Source organism: Parasteatoda tepidariorum, chromosome 5 (genome assembly GCF_982258835.1).
Source record: "Parasteatoda tepidariorum strain Cologne lab strain chromosome 5, Ptep-v5.0, whole genome shotgun sequence".
Lineage (NCBI taxonomy): Eukaryota > Metazoa > Arthropoda > Arachnida > Araneae > Theridiidae > Parasteatoda > Parasteatoda tepidariorum.
The window spans coordinates 61,963,156-61,978,094 of NC_141759.1; the positions used below are offsets into that span (position 1 = coordinate 61,963,156).

At 30.6% G+C, this 14,939-nt stretch overlaps 1 protein-coding gene across 4 annotated transcripts in view; it reads right to left on the minus strand.

Annotated features, from left to right (window-relative positions):
- LOC107440440 (protein Obscurin) overlaps positions 1–14,939 on the minus strand; it is a 276,955-nt gene that overhangs the window by 132,011 nt on the left and 130,005 nt on the right. For all 4 annotated transcript variants that reach the window (XM_087164070.1, XM_087164068.1, XM_087164071.1 and 1 more), the window contains 7 exons: positions 14,426–14,607; positions 12,685–12,790; positions 9,651–9,829; positions 8,591–8,699; positions 5,625–5,803; positions 2,398–2,503; positions 808–977 (listed from right to left, as the gene is read on the minus strand). In XM_087164070.1, coding sequence (XP_087020196.1) covers positions 808–977; positions 2,398–2,503; positions 5,625–5,803; positions 8,591–8,699; positions 9,651–9,829; positions 12,685–12,790; positions 14,426–14,607 — 1,031 coding nt within the window. The remainder of the gene's footprint in view (positions 1–807; positions 978–2,397; positions 2,504–5,624; positions 5,804–8,590; positions 8,700–9,650; positions 9,830–12,684; positions 12,791–14,425; positions 14,608–14,939) is intronic.

Consider the following 14,939-nt stretch of genomic DNA (forward strand, 5'->3'; position numbering starts at 1 on the left):
CAATTTAGTAGATTTTTATCCACCACCATTTCTAAATAATTCACCACTTTATAGGAAATATGTCATGCAATACCTTTTATAAAGCAAGTATAAATGGTCAAATATTTGCAAAATTTAATTTGTAGTTATTTACCGTTTCTGTATTTATTTTGGCGTGTCCAGAGCAGTTGGCATCTCTGCATCACTTTCGTGGCAAAGCTTTTAAAATGTTTACAAAATTAACAAAAATTCTGAAAGCCTATTTTTAAAACGCCTTCTATTCTTAAAAATATTTTACCAAAACAGTAGTAGTTAGCATGCCTTAGTACGTAACAGAAAGAAATCTCTACTTGGTATAAACAAATATGTTCTACCCCTTTTTCCATACATGAATCACTTTTGCACAGGTGTTTTAACCCCAGAAAAGAGAAAAAGTTGGTAGTTAAACATTTTCATATTTACCATGCTTTCATGAAAAAGAAATGAGCTTAACTGCTAATGGTTACTAAAAGGTATAATGTAAGCACAAGACTCTTTTTAATATCTGAAAATAATTATAAGTCGTAGTAATCACGAACATTTACTACTTGCGGAAGCAATCTATAAAAAGATTTTACTACCAATTCTCTCTTTAGTCTTGTGTATAGCCCTGCTTTTTGTCGTCTAGAAGTAAAGTGTAAAGTTTATAAGATGCATTACATGAAGTAATTGCTGTTTCTGAGAAATATGTTCTTATAAAACCCAAATGAAAGAAATATAACCCTAGTACAAATTTCTTAAATCTCTTATTTAGCGTAAAAAATTCAACTAAGCATATAGATTGCTTACATTTGATAGTAACAACAGCTTTTTCAGACGCTTCACCAATTTCGTTCTTAGCTTTGCAAATGTAAGTACCACAGTCTTCTACTGAAGATTCCTCAATAGTTAGACTGTGGTTAGATCCATCGCTAACTATTTTGCATTCTTCTGGATCCATTTCCGTTTTTCCCAAATACCTGGAACAGCAAAATTATTTGAATTAAAAGGTCATACAAAAGGTGACCAGATTTCCAAACCATGATTTTAGGTCAAATCAGCGAAACGTTCTCAAAAAGTTTAACGTTTCGAGCTTTTTCTAAAAAAAATAAATTAGTAACTAATATCAGATACAGAACCATAGCAAAATTATTTTAATTAAATGGTCATATAAAAGGTGACCAGAATTCCAAACCATGATTTGAGGTCAAATCAGCGAAACGTTCTCAAAAAGTTTAACGTTTCGATTTCTTTTTTGAAGGCACCCATATATTTATAGAAAATATTAATTTATATGGGCAACGAAGCACGTTTTTTTTCAACAAAAAAAAAAAAATAATAAATTAGTAACTAATATCAAATGCAGAACCATTTTCAGTAAACTTGATATCTTTGCTAAGCAGATTTGATATATCTTATGATTTTCTTCATTTATTTAACACTTGTAAAATGAAGGAGTTCATGATCAAAAGTTATTTTTCGTTATTTTGAAATTATTTTCTGACGAGTATGTAGTTTCAATAAGTTACTTTTAGCATGATATTTTTTTTTTCGGTAGTATTCTCCGTAAGACTAAATTGTAATCTTGTTTAATAAAGCATGTGCATTTCTGATTTTCTTTATTTCTCTGATTATAAAAGACGAGGAGATGGTATCGGACAATTCGAGAACGTTTAAGGACAAATATCGAGATTTGAACACTTTTTCCGTACTCTAGGAGTTTGAAACTTTGAGATAACAACTATTGAAATTCGAGGACAGTCCTCAAGATGGAAAGCCTGGTCACCTTAAGTTATACATATTAATTAAAATATGTTGTAAAACATTGAGTATTGGAGTCAGTGTTTCCATTGGAGTTGGGAAACTATTGGTTCTACTGACCCAGGATATAAAAATTTTTTAGTCCGCTTTTACTATAAGCGGGCGACTATTTAAAGTAATATAAATCTCCTATTTATTTTCGTCAGTGGCAGAACTCTGACATAATGTTCTTTATTGACATCAGTCTGAACTGAAATCTCTATAATTGTTTTAAATTTGTTCTCATTTATTCTGTTTCTTGCATTAGTATTTAATTTTTGTTTGTTTATGCTTATTTCGAGTAGCAAAAATTATTATTTATTAATTTTTCTTTCGTTTCAAAGTTTAATTTTGATTACTTATATCTGCTGGCATCTTAATTTTCTACAATTTTTACGTGTCCCAGAGAACGCATTATAATTTAGTTTCAAGTCCCCTCAAAGATTTTCGGCGAATTTGATGCTCTAAAACGAGAAAGTGGAATCACTAGTGGTGTTCTAAGGGTGATCGTCTCCTTTGATATATTTAAGTAGAACCATTTGTAAATGTTAAAATTTAATGTAATACATGAATTTTAAAGATAATATGAAATGTATTTACCATTTAACAGTTGGAAGAGGATTGCCTTCTACAGAAGTTTCCAGTTTAAGAGCGTCTCCTTCGACTAGTGTTAGATCCGAGAGTTGTTTCAGGAACTTAGGCTTTTCTAAGTGAAAAAGTATCTTATTTATTTCACGGTCCCATAAACATTTATCATAAATGAAACGAAAAGAAGTTGTGACTAATAAATTTAAAAATGAGAGCACTCTTCTTTTATAACACAGCATTGAAAGAAGTGAGAGTTTATATTAATTTATGATACTATAGAAATGTTTTCATGTGCTAAGTCCCTAAAAGTAGCTTAAAAAAACTTAAATTTCCAGTTAGTTTTAAGTAAGGTTGCAAGTTTTCCTTGGAGCGAATTATTTGTGTCTTCTTTTTTCTAAATTCCTATAATTTTCGGTAAAGCAACAGTTTGTAAGAGTACCATTTAAAATGAGGGATTTTTTGGCTTACATAATTTTTTTTTTTGCACAAATTTTGGTATTTTTTCCAATTATTTAAAAAGTGTTTTTGCACAACATTTTTGAACATCTATTTTCAGCTTTTTTTGTTTTTTACCAAACTCATCCCTGTAGTATGAATCATTATAGAGCTCTATGAAAATTGAGCATTTTAAAAAAAGTTCGTGATTTTCAAACAAATTTTGCCAAAATATGGTGGTGATGAAAGGGTTGAAACTAGTTATGCAGGCAGAAAGTTTTTTAAGAGTGCTCGCGGAAAGTTCTTCATGTTATCTATATCTGTTGATATATAGGTTTAAGAGTAAATCTTTTACCATTTTTTACTATAGCGGTACCTTTTCAGTATTGTTATCATAGGGTGCCATTACAGATTAAATAAATTTTTTCGGCAGAAATTATATTTAGTAGAAAAGTGTAGTAGTTGGCAGACCTACAAAAATCCAAGTAAGTTTGTCATAGTTTGGCTCAGCGACTATAAGATTGGAGGTCATCAAAGGGTATTGCCTCTTATTGATATAAGTCTAATGTCTTACTCTAATTCTCGCTTAAAAGTAATAATATAATGTCTTTAAGTGATCATATGAAAATTAAGTCTTCTTATAAATAGTTTGAAAGTGTCTAAGTGTAGAGAAAAAAATTATAATTTAGTAAACTACAACTGAATAGTATTTATAAATAAAATTTAGTAAACTATAACTGACAGTATAACAGAAAACCTCAACACGGTTTCTTATAAGTAGTCTGATCTGACCACTATGAAGGTAAACCAGTTTACGAAAGAGCCCTTTAATAGAAAATCTAGTAAAAATAAGAAAGTGGAAGCAAATATATGTCTAAAAATTTGTTTAATCTACGAATATGATTGGTTTGTCTTATTCACTTGTCAGCCACTACAGATTCAATTCTCAAATATATATGATAAATATCTCTCAAGTACTTTTAAAATAGAATTTGGGTTCATGCGCACAACTGGTTCACTTCATAAATAGTCTGCGCAGACTACTTATAAAAAAACCGTGTGGAGGCTTCCTGATGTAGGAGGTGATGACTCAGGTGCCCAGATGATTAATACAGTTCAGTTTTATATTCTATTCAGTTAAAGGAACAGATAGTTCTTTGATCTAGGTATTCCGATTACAATGTTTAAATCGGTTATATATATTCATTATATTATTCATTAAATTATCTTTGCATTTATTTTCAATAGTAAATTAATAAAAATATGCTAGAAAAAACTGCTAATTTCTATATTTTTTAATAAAATATTAGTCACCACTTCTTCCACTTATATTTGCCTTTGACAACCCTGGAACTTAAGTGGACAGAACTATCCGATTGGTCTAATATAATTCTCCGTAGATTAACATGGTGAAAATAGTTTGTAGAGAATCTTAGCATGTTGAGCGCCGCGTCAGCCATCGGTAGCTGGCACTGAAATTACATTTAGGCTGCGTCAACCACCGGTGGCTGACACTGACCTTTCACTTAGGCCGCGAAAAACAGCTGACTGATAGCGTATAACATGATATAGAACTATAAAATCTACATTCTTTTGCAGAAAATTTACTTAATTATTGTGATTCTTGGTTTAATAAATTTAATTTACTAGGTTTTTATCCACCACTATTTCTAAACAATTCGTAGGCTTATATAATTCACCACATTTTTCAGATATGCAACACTAGATGGCGTCACTAAGGCTTAGCAAAATTTATGTAGAATCTTCATGAATTTGAATCCCGATTTTCTGTATATATGCTATCATCAATTTTTAATGCTCAATTCCAAATTTTTACTGCAATTGATGTAAATATCACAGATTAAGCATGTATTTCATGTTTTTGAATCATGACTTTGTGTATATATGCTATCATCAATTTTTAATGCTCAATTTCAAATTTCTACTGCAATTAATGTAAATATCACAGATTAAGCTCGTATTTCATGTGTATCCATCTAATCATGGCTGTATTCATTTTTCAATGGCAATTAATGTAAATCTCCTATCAAGTTTGTACATGCTTCTAATCATGGTTACTTTATTATAATGTTACCACATTGTTTTGTCAAAATGTTTTATTCACTGTATATAATTTTCATGATGAATGGGGTAGGGGACGCTGCGCGGCCTAGGCACCCAGTTTTGTTTGAATAAATAAAGAAAGACAGATATGCATCCTCCTCCCTGAGTCACAGAACTAGTGTTCCACTGCCTACTAGTCATCTTCTCATATGACTTCCACAGCTTTTGGCTGTGGCGAACTTTTACATATATTTCTTCTTGAAATTTATGCCTAATCAACTTAGAACTTTTTAGTTTCGATGAATCAGTTAGCGGCGCTTCGCGCCGAATACTGAGATACCAAACATTTCCAACATTCAGATATGCATGCTAAACCTTTTAAAAACTAGCAAAATCTGTCTAATATTTGCAAATTTAGTTTGTAGTTATTTACCGTTGTGGCCTGACGAGCAAGACATGTAAAATTAGCGTGGCGCTCAACGCGTTAATTGCCATTTTTTTCGAAATTGAATTATGATCAAATTTGGAGTTATCAAGCAAGTATTTACTTCTTTCAAACTGACTGGCATTGACAGAATCAAAGAGTTAGTACTGATTAGTTTAGGAATTAGGAGCATAAAAAAAGAATACGATTTATATTTTTTAATTTAAAATAAAAAATATCTATGTTTGTCTTTTAAAAAAACACTGGTTTGTATAGAAAAGTTCATCAATTAAGATATTAAAAAAATATGTCTTACTTAACAACATAAGTTTTCCTTTGCTTTCTGCCTTTCCAGATGAATTTTTTATTTCAAATTTCACTTCTCCAACAGTTTCAGAATTCACTTTTTTAATAATCAGTTTATAAATTCCTTTTGATTCATCTGCTGTCATAGTGAAGTGGTCACTTTGAACAATTTCTTTGTCATTCAGATACCTTCAAAAGCAAAAAAAAAAAAAACGAAATTGCTTTAAAATATAAGCTGTACATCTTAATAGGTAAAACAATGAAGTACACCACTATCTATACCCTTACAGGTATAGGGTATATAGTTATACATCAATGGAACAGAACTTATTCTAATTTTGCAACCCTGAGTAAATAAGAATTTTTTTTAATTCTTACATAGTAGTTGTGCTATGACAGATCACTAAATAATAAATTGCATCATTTTTAAAATAGATATAGGGTAAACCAACCAGTGAAGGAACACTACCCAGTGAAGGAACATTTCATATATATTGATTAAAAATAAGAATTTGAAAGTTTTTTTTTAGATTGATTGGTAACAATAGCTTACTGTCAAACAATAGGAAGTCATCTAGCAATGTTTTGGATTATCTGGTTAAATAGACTTCTCTGGAAAAATTTTTGAATTTGTCATTATCTCTGCAACACCTTGTTTCTTTGAAAAAATTATAATGTGAGTGTTTGTATTTATATGTTTGAAGTGGAATTAATTGCATGTAATAGTTTTATTTTTCTCACTGTGAAAAAGAGAATTCAAAACATACTTATTGAAGTTACGTTTCATTTTTTAAAGCATTATATCATAATAAAGTACTGAGATAAGGGGTGTTTATTCACTGGATCACCAAACGATGAAAAACCAGTGAAGGAACAAGAGTTCCTTTACTGGTTTTTTTCAAAGTTAATGATAATAAAAGATAAACTTTAATTTTCTTATACCTTTAGTGATGTTCCGCACCAAAAGTATGTTAAAAATACGAAGAATAACTTCTAACCAGTGAGGGAATAGGCATGTTCCTTTACTGGGCATAGATTTCCCAGTGAATAAACAGTATGTGTTAATATGTTGACACTTTAATTTTCAATTCATGATTACAAAAAAAAGTTATCATTTTCCAAGTATTTATATGTTATAATTTCAACAATAGGCTTGTTTTTAAATATTTGTATGGCTTCTAAATTCAAAAAGGCATTAAAAAATAACCAAAATTAAGTGTTCCTTTACTGGGTATTCATTCACTGGTAAGAGCTGTTCCTTTACTTGGTCTTCTTACTACTTGTCATTTGAACCTCCAAAACTTTAAAACAATATTATGTAAGTTCTCTACAATTTTTTTTACATAATTTGCAATTATTAACAAATATGTTGACATTGTCATTTAACTAAAATTACGAATTTTAAAATTAATATGATTTTTAAAAAGGCAAGCGTAGCCTAAGTGTTCCTTCACTGGTTAGTTTACCCTAACTCTTGTAAAAAGTATCATCTGTATTTAAGGAAAGGAAACTTTAAAAGCTTGCTAAAAAGAAATCTATTCATTAAATAATCGTTTCATTCCAAATAGCAACTTATATTCGATTTTGAAGAATAAGATAAAGAAAATTCTCGGGTTTTTTTAATGTGCATAAAAGATAGCTTACTTAATTCTAAAGATAAATACAGTCAAAAATCCTTGAGTTAAAAAATCCGTATACGAATAAAAAAAACAACACGCTATGAAAAAGCAATATAAAAATTTCTTAACTTCGTTTATACTGTTGACATAAATTTTCAAATCAGAGAAATTAAATTACTTCTGAAAGCTTTGTTAATAATTTTTCAAACAATTTTATTAGTTCTGCTTTAAATTTTAATACGTAAAATTTTAATGTCGGACTCATTTTCTGGGTGTTAAAAATCTTAATATTGTTAAGGCAAATAATTTGACACATTTACTGAATACACAAACTTTTGACATATTGCACAATCCCAGTACATAGATTTCAAATACGCCGACCAGCTGGCCGAGTAGTTAGCGTGCCTGACCACGGACTGATGCTTGCGGGTTCGAATCCTGCTCAGGGCATGGATGTGTCTTTCTCTCTGTGTTCTATGTCCTTTCTCCTTTGCGTGATTGTGTGAATGTGACCCGCCCTGTAAACGGGTTTGTGGTTGTGTGACGTGGGCGACGCTGCTCCACCACCGAGGCTTCGCCACAGGTGCCCTCTGGGTAACGAGAAGAGAGTAGCAGTTCTGGCATTAAGAGGCCAATGGGACAATACATCCCAAGTGCCCACAATTAAAAAAATAAAAAATAGATTGATTTCAAATAATGTTGACAGGTAGAAAATTTTTTTTTAATCTTATAAATAATTTTTTTTATTTTGTAAATGTTGCGAAAGGTGTGAATTTTTTTTATACGACCGTTACAAGTTATCAAATATAACAATATAATAATTATGTGTAAAAGCTCTATTTTTTAAAATTAGTATATTAATATTAAAAATACTAATTTAGTTATTTGCTCAAAAATATGCAATCTCAAAATATAAACAATTATAAAAGTTTTTTTATTTTCAATGAGCTGCACAAGTGCGCACACGTGAGCAGACCTAATGCGTTCTCCAGAAGTGGTATCCACTCTTTCAGGACCACCACAATGGGTGAGATACCGTTGGCCATGTTAATTTGGGCGTCTAGTTTCTGCCACACTTGATGGCAGCACCGAAACTCTTATTTGGATGCTAAAGCGCACTAGGAATTTAATTTTGCCGGAAATGCCAAGAGCCAATAAGGCATTCCAGGGATCTTTTACACGCTGCTTAATCATCCGACATGGCCGCTGAGAATTTTCTGCATCCCGAAAATCCGGTGTCTGGGCTGCGGATCGAACCAGCAGACTTGGGCTCAGAAGACCGACGACAAACCAACTGCGCCACCCAGTCACACAATTATAAAAGTAAATAAATGCATTTTAGTTAATTTATAATTACCATTTAACTTCAGGAGTTGGAGTGGCTGTAGCTTCAACGATCAATTCAACGTTAGCTTCATCTTCAATAACCTTTCTGTCTTCTAAGCCTTTCTTTATTACAGGCTTACCTAAATTAATTAGTGCGAATTACTTTTCTGAAGTACTTGTAGTAGTATAAAATGTACACTTTTCGTTATAATTTCATTTAACGACTTAAATTTTGCTGGTATTTTGACAAGCTTCATACGCACATGGTAATATATTTCAGTACATTTAAGTAAATATAACTAGATTCGCAAATTATAGTTTTGATTTTTTATTTCTAAAGTGAAAGCTAATAATAAATAATGCTTAGAATATGCATCAAAATTGTTAGTACTTTTCAAACTTGACCTGAGCCCTGTTTGAACAAAAAAATTAATTTTCTGTCAAAATCTCATAGTCAACCGTAGAGACTGGGTTTTATATTAAGTGACAGATATCAACGATTAAGATTAAAAAGTGTTGAAAAAGTATGAAAATTCAAAAGCAAATACTTTCACAGTTCAAATTATATTCCTATTATAATTTTTCATAAAAAAAATCAGTCATTCTAGTTTAAGTACACTGCATACATTTGTATGGTAATAATTTGTTAAAAGTACTTCGAATTATATATGAAATTATTTAATATTCAGCCATGTTCCTTCCAGTTTTTTCTTAAAGGGACAAAAAATAAACAAAACGCTTCGAGAAATACATAACAAAGATCACAGATCACAAAAAACCCCACTCAAAAACAAATTAAAAGGTTTTTGAGTGAAGAATGATGCTAAAAAAAATTCGAATCAGAGCATATCTAATCAGACCTTTAATTAGAGTAGAGAGCCATATACCCTTATATAAAGGAGCTAACTATGTTACTTCTCTTTTTTTATATTACATAATTATATTTCAAAATATATAATCAAAACAATAAAGAGATTAAGCTTTTAAAAAAGTTGACAATTTAAAAACAATGTTAAATTGACATAAAAAGTTATTCAACTATTTTCTTAAACTATAAAACAGTATTAGTCAATAAAATATAAATAACATACCGGTTACAGATACGGTTCCAGCAGTAGAAGCAGTTCCTTGAGGATTTTTGATTTCACAGGAATATTTTCCGGCATCTTCTTTTTTGACTTTATTTATAACCAACGTCAAAGATTCGTCATTTTCCAATGCAGTTTTCACATGCTTTCCATCTATCGCCAAAGGCTGACCATCCTTCATCCTAATTAAATACACAATATTAAAACAGCTACGAGCGGATGGGAAACATTTTAGATTTTTCGCCAGATTCACTTATAAATATAATATGACGTAAAAAATTTCTGAACAAGTATTGTTAGAAGCAATAAAGCAGTTACGATGTTGCATTATAGCGTCACAGTGTCCACCGTTTAATGTGATTGTATCGGTAAAGTATTGATTCCAATTAACGGCTGGATCAACGGATCGAATATCTGCATTGCACTAAAAATGAGAAAATATCTCAATTTTTTAGAGGATTATAAGTATGGGCATACAATAGGACTCATTGAAGAAAAAAATTACATAATTTTAAAAAGTTTAATTTTTAAATAGAAATCCTAATTAAACTAAGGGAAATTATTTTAATTCCAGATTTTATTTTATTATGATTAAAGTTACTCAAAATCACTTCTCTTCATTGATGCCTTTAAATGATAGAAAAATGAAAGAAAACTTTAGATGTTTACCAGAAAACTAAAAGATCAAGCAAGTTTTGTTTTGTTAGGAAGAAAATAACTCCTTCCCTCAAAGACCTGCACCAGACGTTTCCCCATTTTAACAACTCTCACATTAAATTTCTCTAAAAGAGGAATGAAAAATAATTAACAATTTCAGTGAACGAGAAAAAGAATTTTTTTTTCCAATGCCCACCAGCATATTGAAGTTTGTCATTTTGGGTATCAGAAGGGCAGATTTGTTACCCACGCTCTCAGGGGTACCTTATTAGGTAGGCCAAAGTTGCCCCCACAGTTAAAAGGATAGTACAGAGAAGTAAAGAACATTCATGCCATATCTGGAATTCGAATCCGGGACCTTTCGGTCAGCTCCCTGACCACCATACACACGATTGGCAGAAAACGAATCTGGAATTGTTACATGGCACTTAGAAAAGGACGATTTTTAAGAAAACTGGTGCGAACCATTGCCTCTGGGCATTTCTGACCCTTCCAACTCAAACGCTGTATTGCAGTTATGGTAAATTTCAATGAGTTATAACTTGGTAGTTTTTATTCCAATATCCATGTTTAGAGACTGTAGAAATGGTATTGTTATCACATATAAGTGATTAAATTTTTGGAAATTTGTTAACACTAGGTTTACGGGACTCGTCATTTTGACGTATTTCGAGTTTTGTAAGGAAAATTATAAAACCCATTTGAATTTTTATTTTAACTCTTGTAATGACTTTTATCCATTGATCGTAGTAAATATATATCGAAGGCTATTTTCTTCAAAAGCGTTGAAATATTGAAATTCTCTATGTGGTATACCTATCTCTAAGGATATGCGTCAATTTGACGCGATCATAATTTAGACAAAATTTTGAGTAAACAAGCAATTATCACATCAATAATAAATAAGAATGTACCGACAATACTTCGATTCGTTATCTCAATTAAAACAAGCTATAAACAACTGTTGCCGATAAGCAATAATAGAAAGAACAAGCACAGAATGTCAATTGATGTCAGATTTTGAAGGTTTCAGTTGCTTAGTTCGAGTATTGAAACATAAAATACTAGATTATTCAAAAATATATATCTCATATCTTCATTTTTTTCTTGTAGTATAAAATTACATTGGTTTCTAAGTGCAGAGATGCCAACTGCTCCGGACATGCCAAAATTATTATAAAAATGGTAAATAACAACTAAGTAAATTTTGAAAATATGAAGTGGTTAATTATATAAGCCTACGAATTATTCTGAAATATTGGTGAATAAAAATCTACTAAATTGAATTTATTAAATTAAGAATCACAATTATATGTATTCTTTCATACGTCAAATTGACGCGTGTTGGTATAGATGGGTATATAAGAAACGTCCGTAAACCTAGTGATGTATTGGGTTCATGCGTCAAATTGACGTGTGTTCGCAGAGATAGGTATATAAGAAACATCCGTAAACCTAGTGTTAAAAATAAGCTGCTTGTGACTAACATTCCTTAACCAGTGAGTTTATAATCTGACGGTCACCGTATCGATAAAATATTGTGTGTTTATAGTATAGTTAACTTAAATCAAAATTTTCATACAGTGTATTTCTTAAATCATTTGAAATCATTGGTTCGTTGATGCGACCATAATTTCATCTTAAAAAATAATAATAATTACAAATTCATTCACTCATAAGAATAGTACCGGTAAAATGTATAAAGAAATAAGAATTTTTTTAAATTCATTAACAAAAATTGTCTGCTTAATCTAAGTTAGCTACAGTAGCTTGAAGGATATGACATTGAAAGGACAGTGACATTTATTATTTTTATTGTAAACTAGCGATTTCCAGGGAACGATTAGACTGCATTTTTAGGTATGTAAAATCCTAAGCATCTCGAAGTTTGAAAAATATTTTGCTCAGAAAATAATCCTCAAAAGTACACAATATTTTAAATATACCTTTTCTAAAGCTGGAAGTCAAGTTGAAAAAGAGTACTTTTTATTATTAAAAGAGTTTTAATATTTTCAAGAAACATTACAGGGTGTAAAAAAGTTAAAGATCGCCATTGAGAAACAAAAATATAACTTAAAAGTTTAAAAAAAATTCTATTTTTATGAAAAAAAGTTTCTGATTTCTTTTTAAGATATTTTACTGTGCACATTTGAAGATTAAATTTAAAAAGAATAAAATTTGGAGTAATACTGCTGTAGAAAAGACATAAAAACTATATTGCTACAGCAACTATGTATATTAGTATGTTAGATATCCATTATCACAGTACCTTTTAACTATTAATATAACTGATTAATCGCAACTGTCATCAATAATAGTTCGGTTATTTTTTAAGGCCCCGAAATAGAATAATACTTAAAATTTAAATAGTCTTAAATACCATGTAGAGATAGGGTCAGGTTGACCCTCAAATTTAACATTCAGGCGAAGAGCAGCACCTTCTTCCGCTTCCACATCTTCAAGAGTCTTTGTAAAGAGTGGGCCAGCTGAAAGTTGTTAAACGAAATATAAATACATAGGAAGTTTTAAATACCTAAATATTTTAAATAGCCTGATTGACAGGACGTTGGACTTGTGTTCCCGTGAACGGGATTTCGAATCCCGCATCCGAAAAAGTCCTGCGTATTAACCCTTTCGAAGGCCGTGTTAAGTATACTTACCACCAATTTTTGAAGCCCATGGTGAACTTTTTTACCACTTTTAATTTAGGTTTCCATTTGTTTATAAATTCAGCTTTCTTGACGTGCGTTTGAATAAAATTTGTAGTTTAAGAAAACGTATAAAAGTATAAGTTTGTAGCATTTATAAAATTTATTTCATAAATAACGAAAAATAAAAGTCAATAAGTTCCTAATAGGCCGTGGTAAATATAGTTACCACCAAAAAAATGGCATTAAAATTTGGATTTTTTTTAATAAACTAAGTGAGTTTTTTTCCTTATATCAATTACTATTCTTATATCAATTTCAATTCCCAAAATACTTTAATTTACATTTAGTAGAAATAAGTGGCCCATTAAAGGGTTAAATGGTGATTGGTGCACGTTACATTTGTCAGGTTACTAAATTCTCCACGTTTCCATAACAAATCAATGTCCTGGGATTACTCAATTGGAGATTGATCATTCTCTGGTGTAGGTCGAAATTACGATCTGTGGATGAATGAATGGATCCACCCTGCAAAATGGGCTGTGACGTGCGTGTGTCTGAAATTGTATTCTTGGCCATAGATGGCGCGACTGAAAACAAGAAACGTAGCATCTGCCTTTATTTTGCTTGATTTCCCTAGCAGGCTTTCTGATATTGACAAGTAGGCAATAGAAGCAGCAACATATTTTAAATATTCGTAGTAATGAAGTATTATTAAAGGTTATGAAAAAATTTATTTAATTAGTCAAACTTAAAAACCACATAATCATCTTATGAATGACTTACTTATCGAAAGTTTTAACTGATGATGCTCATGATACATTGATGATTGATTTGATGATAATTCTTCATTGATTTTACTCACTTTTTAAAAAAAAAATTCGAAATCTTCTGTAATTTAGTTAACATGGTTTTTCGAAGATATGTCGCCAAGGAAAATAAAAAAGGCGCAGTTTAAGTGTCTTACATTCGAAGCAAAGCGATAATTTTGAACTTTAAATATCATCTTGCCGTGAAGAATTATATGTACTTTAGAACGGACAAATAAACTTAATATTTCAAGGTTCCCGCTGTCCTTGAAAAGTTTTAGCAGTGGCAGTAAATTTAGTTTAATGCTAGAAGATATTTCTTATTTTAATATGCCACTTTAGCTTTAAGTGGCACAGAAAGGGAAATTTTCATGTATATGGACTTTATTTGGATAAGAATTTTTAGTTGTAGTTACACAGAAATTAAAATATCAACATTCTTTTCCGCATTTTAAAATTTTCAAGGCCTTTGAAAAGTTATTAAACTTTTTTTTAAAAAAATTGCCAATTTGGGGCTATTTAGTATTTCCTGAAAAATCGAATTTTAAGTATACGACTATTTCAAAACGTAAAGATCTGAACATTAGATCAAAAGTTATTCAGGTGGTCCATTTATTTTTTTACGCACTGCACACCAAAGTGAGGAAAATACTTTTTTACTTACAGCATACTTTTAGCTTTCCACTGCTAGACTGTGAGCCTGAAGGGTTTGAGATAGTACAGGCATATTTTCCAGAATCATCTTTGGTGACATCATGAATAATTAAAGTAAGGGATGCTCCGTCTTCTTCGACTTTTAATTCAGTATGGGTGTTGTCTATTGTTAGTTCGGCATTATCAAATGCCCTGTAACAAAAAATATCAATCCATAAAAGGTAGGAAAATAAGTCACAAGAAAGGCTTGCAAGAAATACTAATTAATAAATTTAGCATACTATGTTAGAGATAAGATAAAATTTATGACAACAATCCTGTTATTTTATTTAATTTGTCAATAGAAATTGATAATTATTTGAAATACACGAATTTAAAACAAAAGCATCTTGTCAAACGCAGCATATAAAATAAACAAGTGCTTCTTTTTTTTTTCTCGTTAAAAATGAAACTTTACAGAATGTAACATTGTTCATCACAATTTCTCTCCCTCTACCTCTTTTGTTTTACCCATTACTCACTTC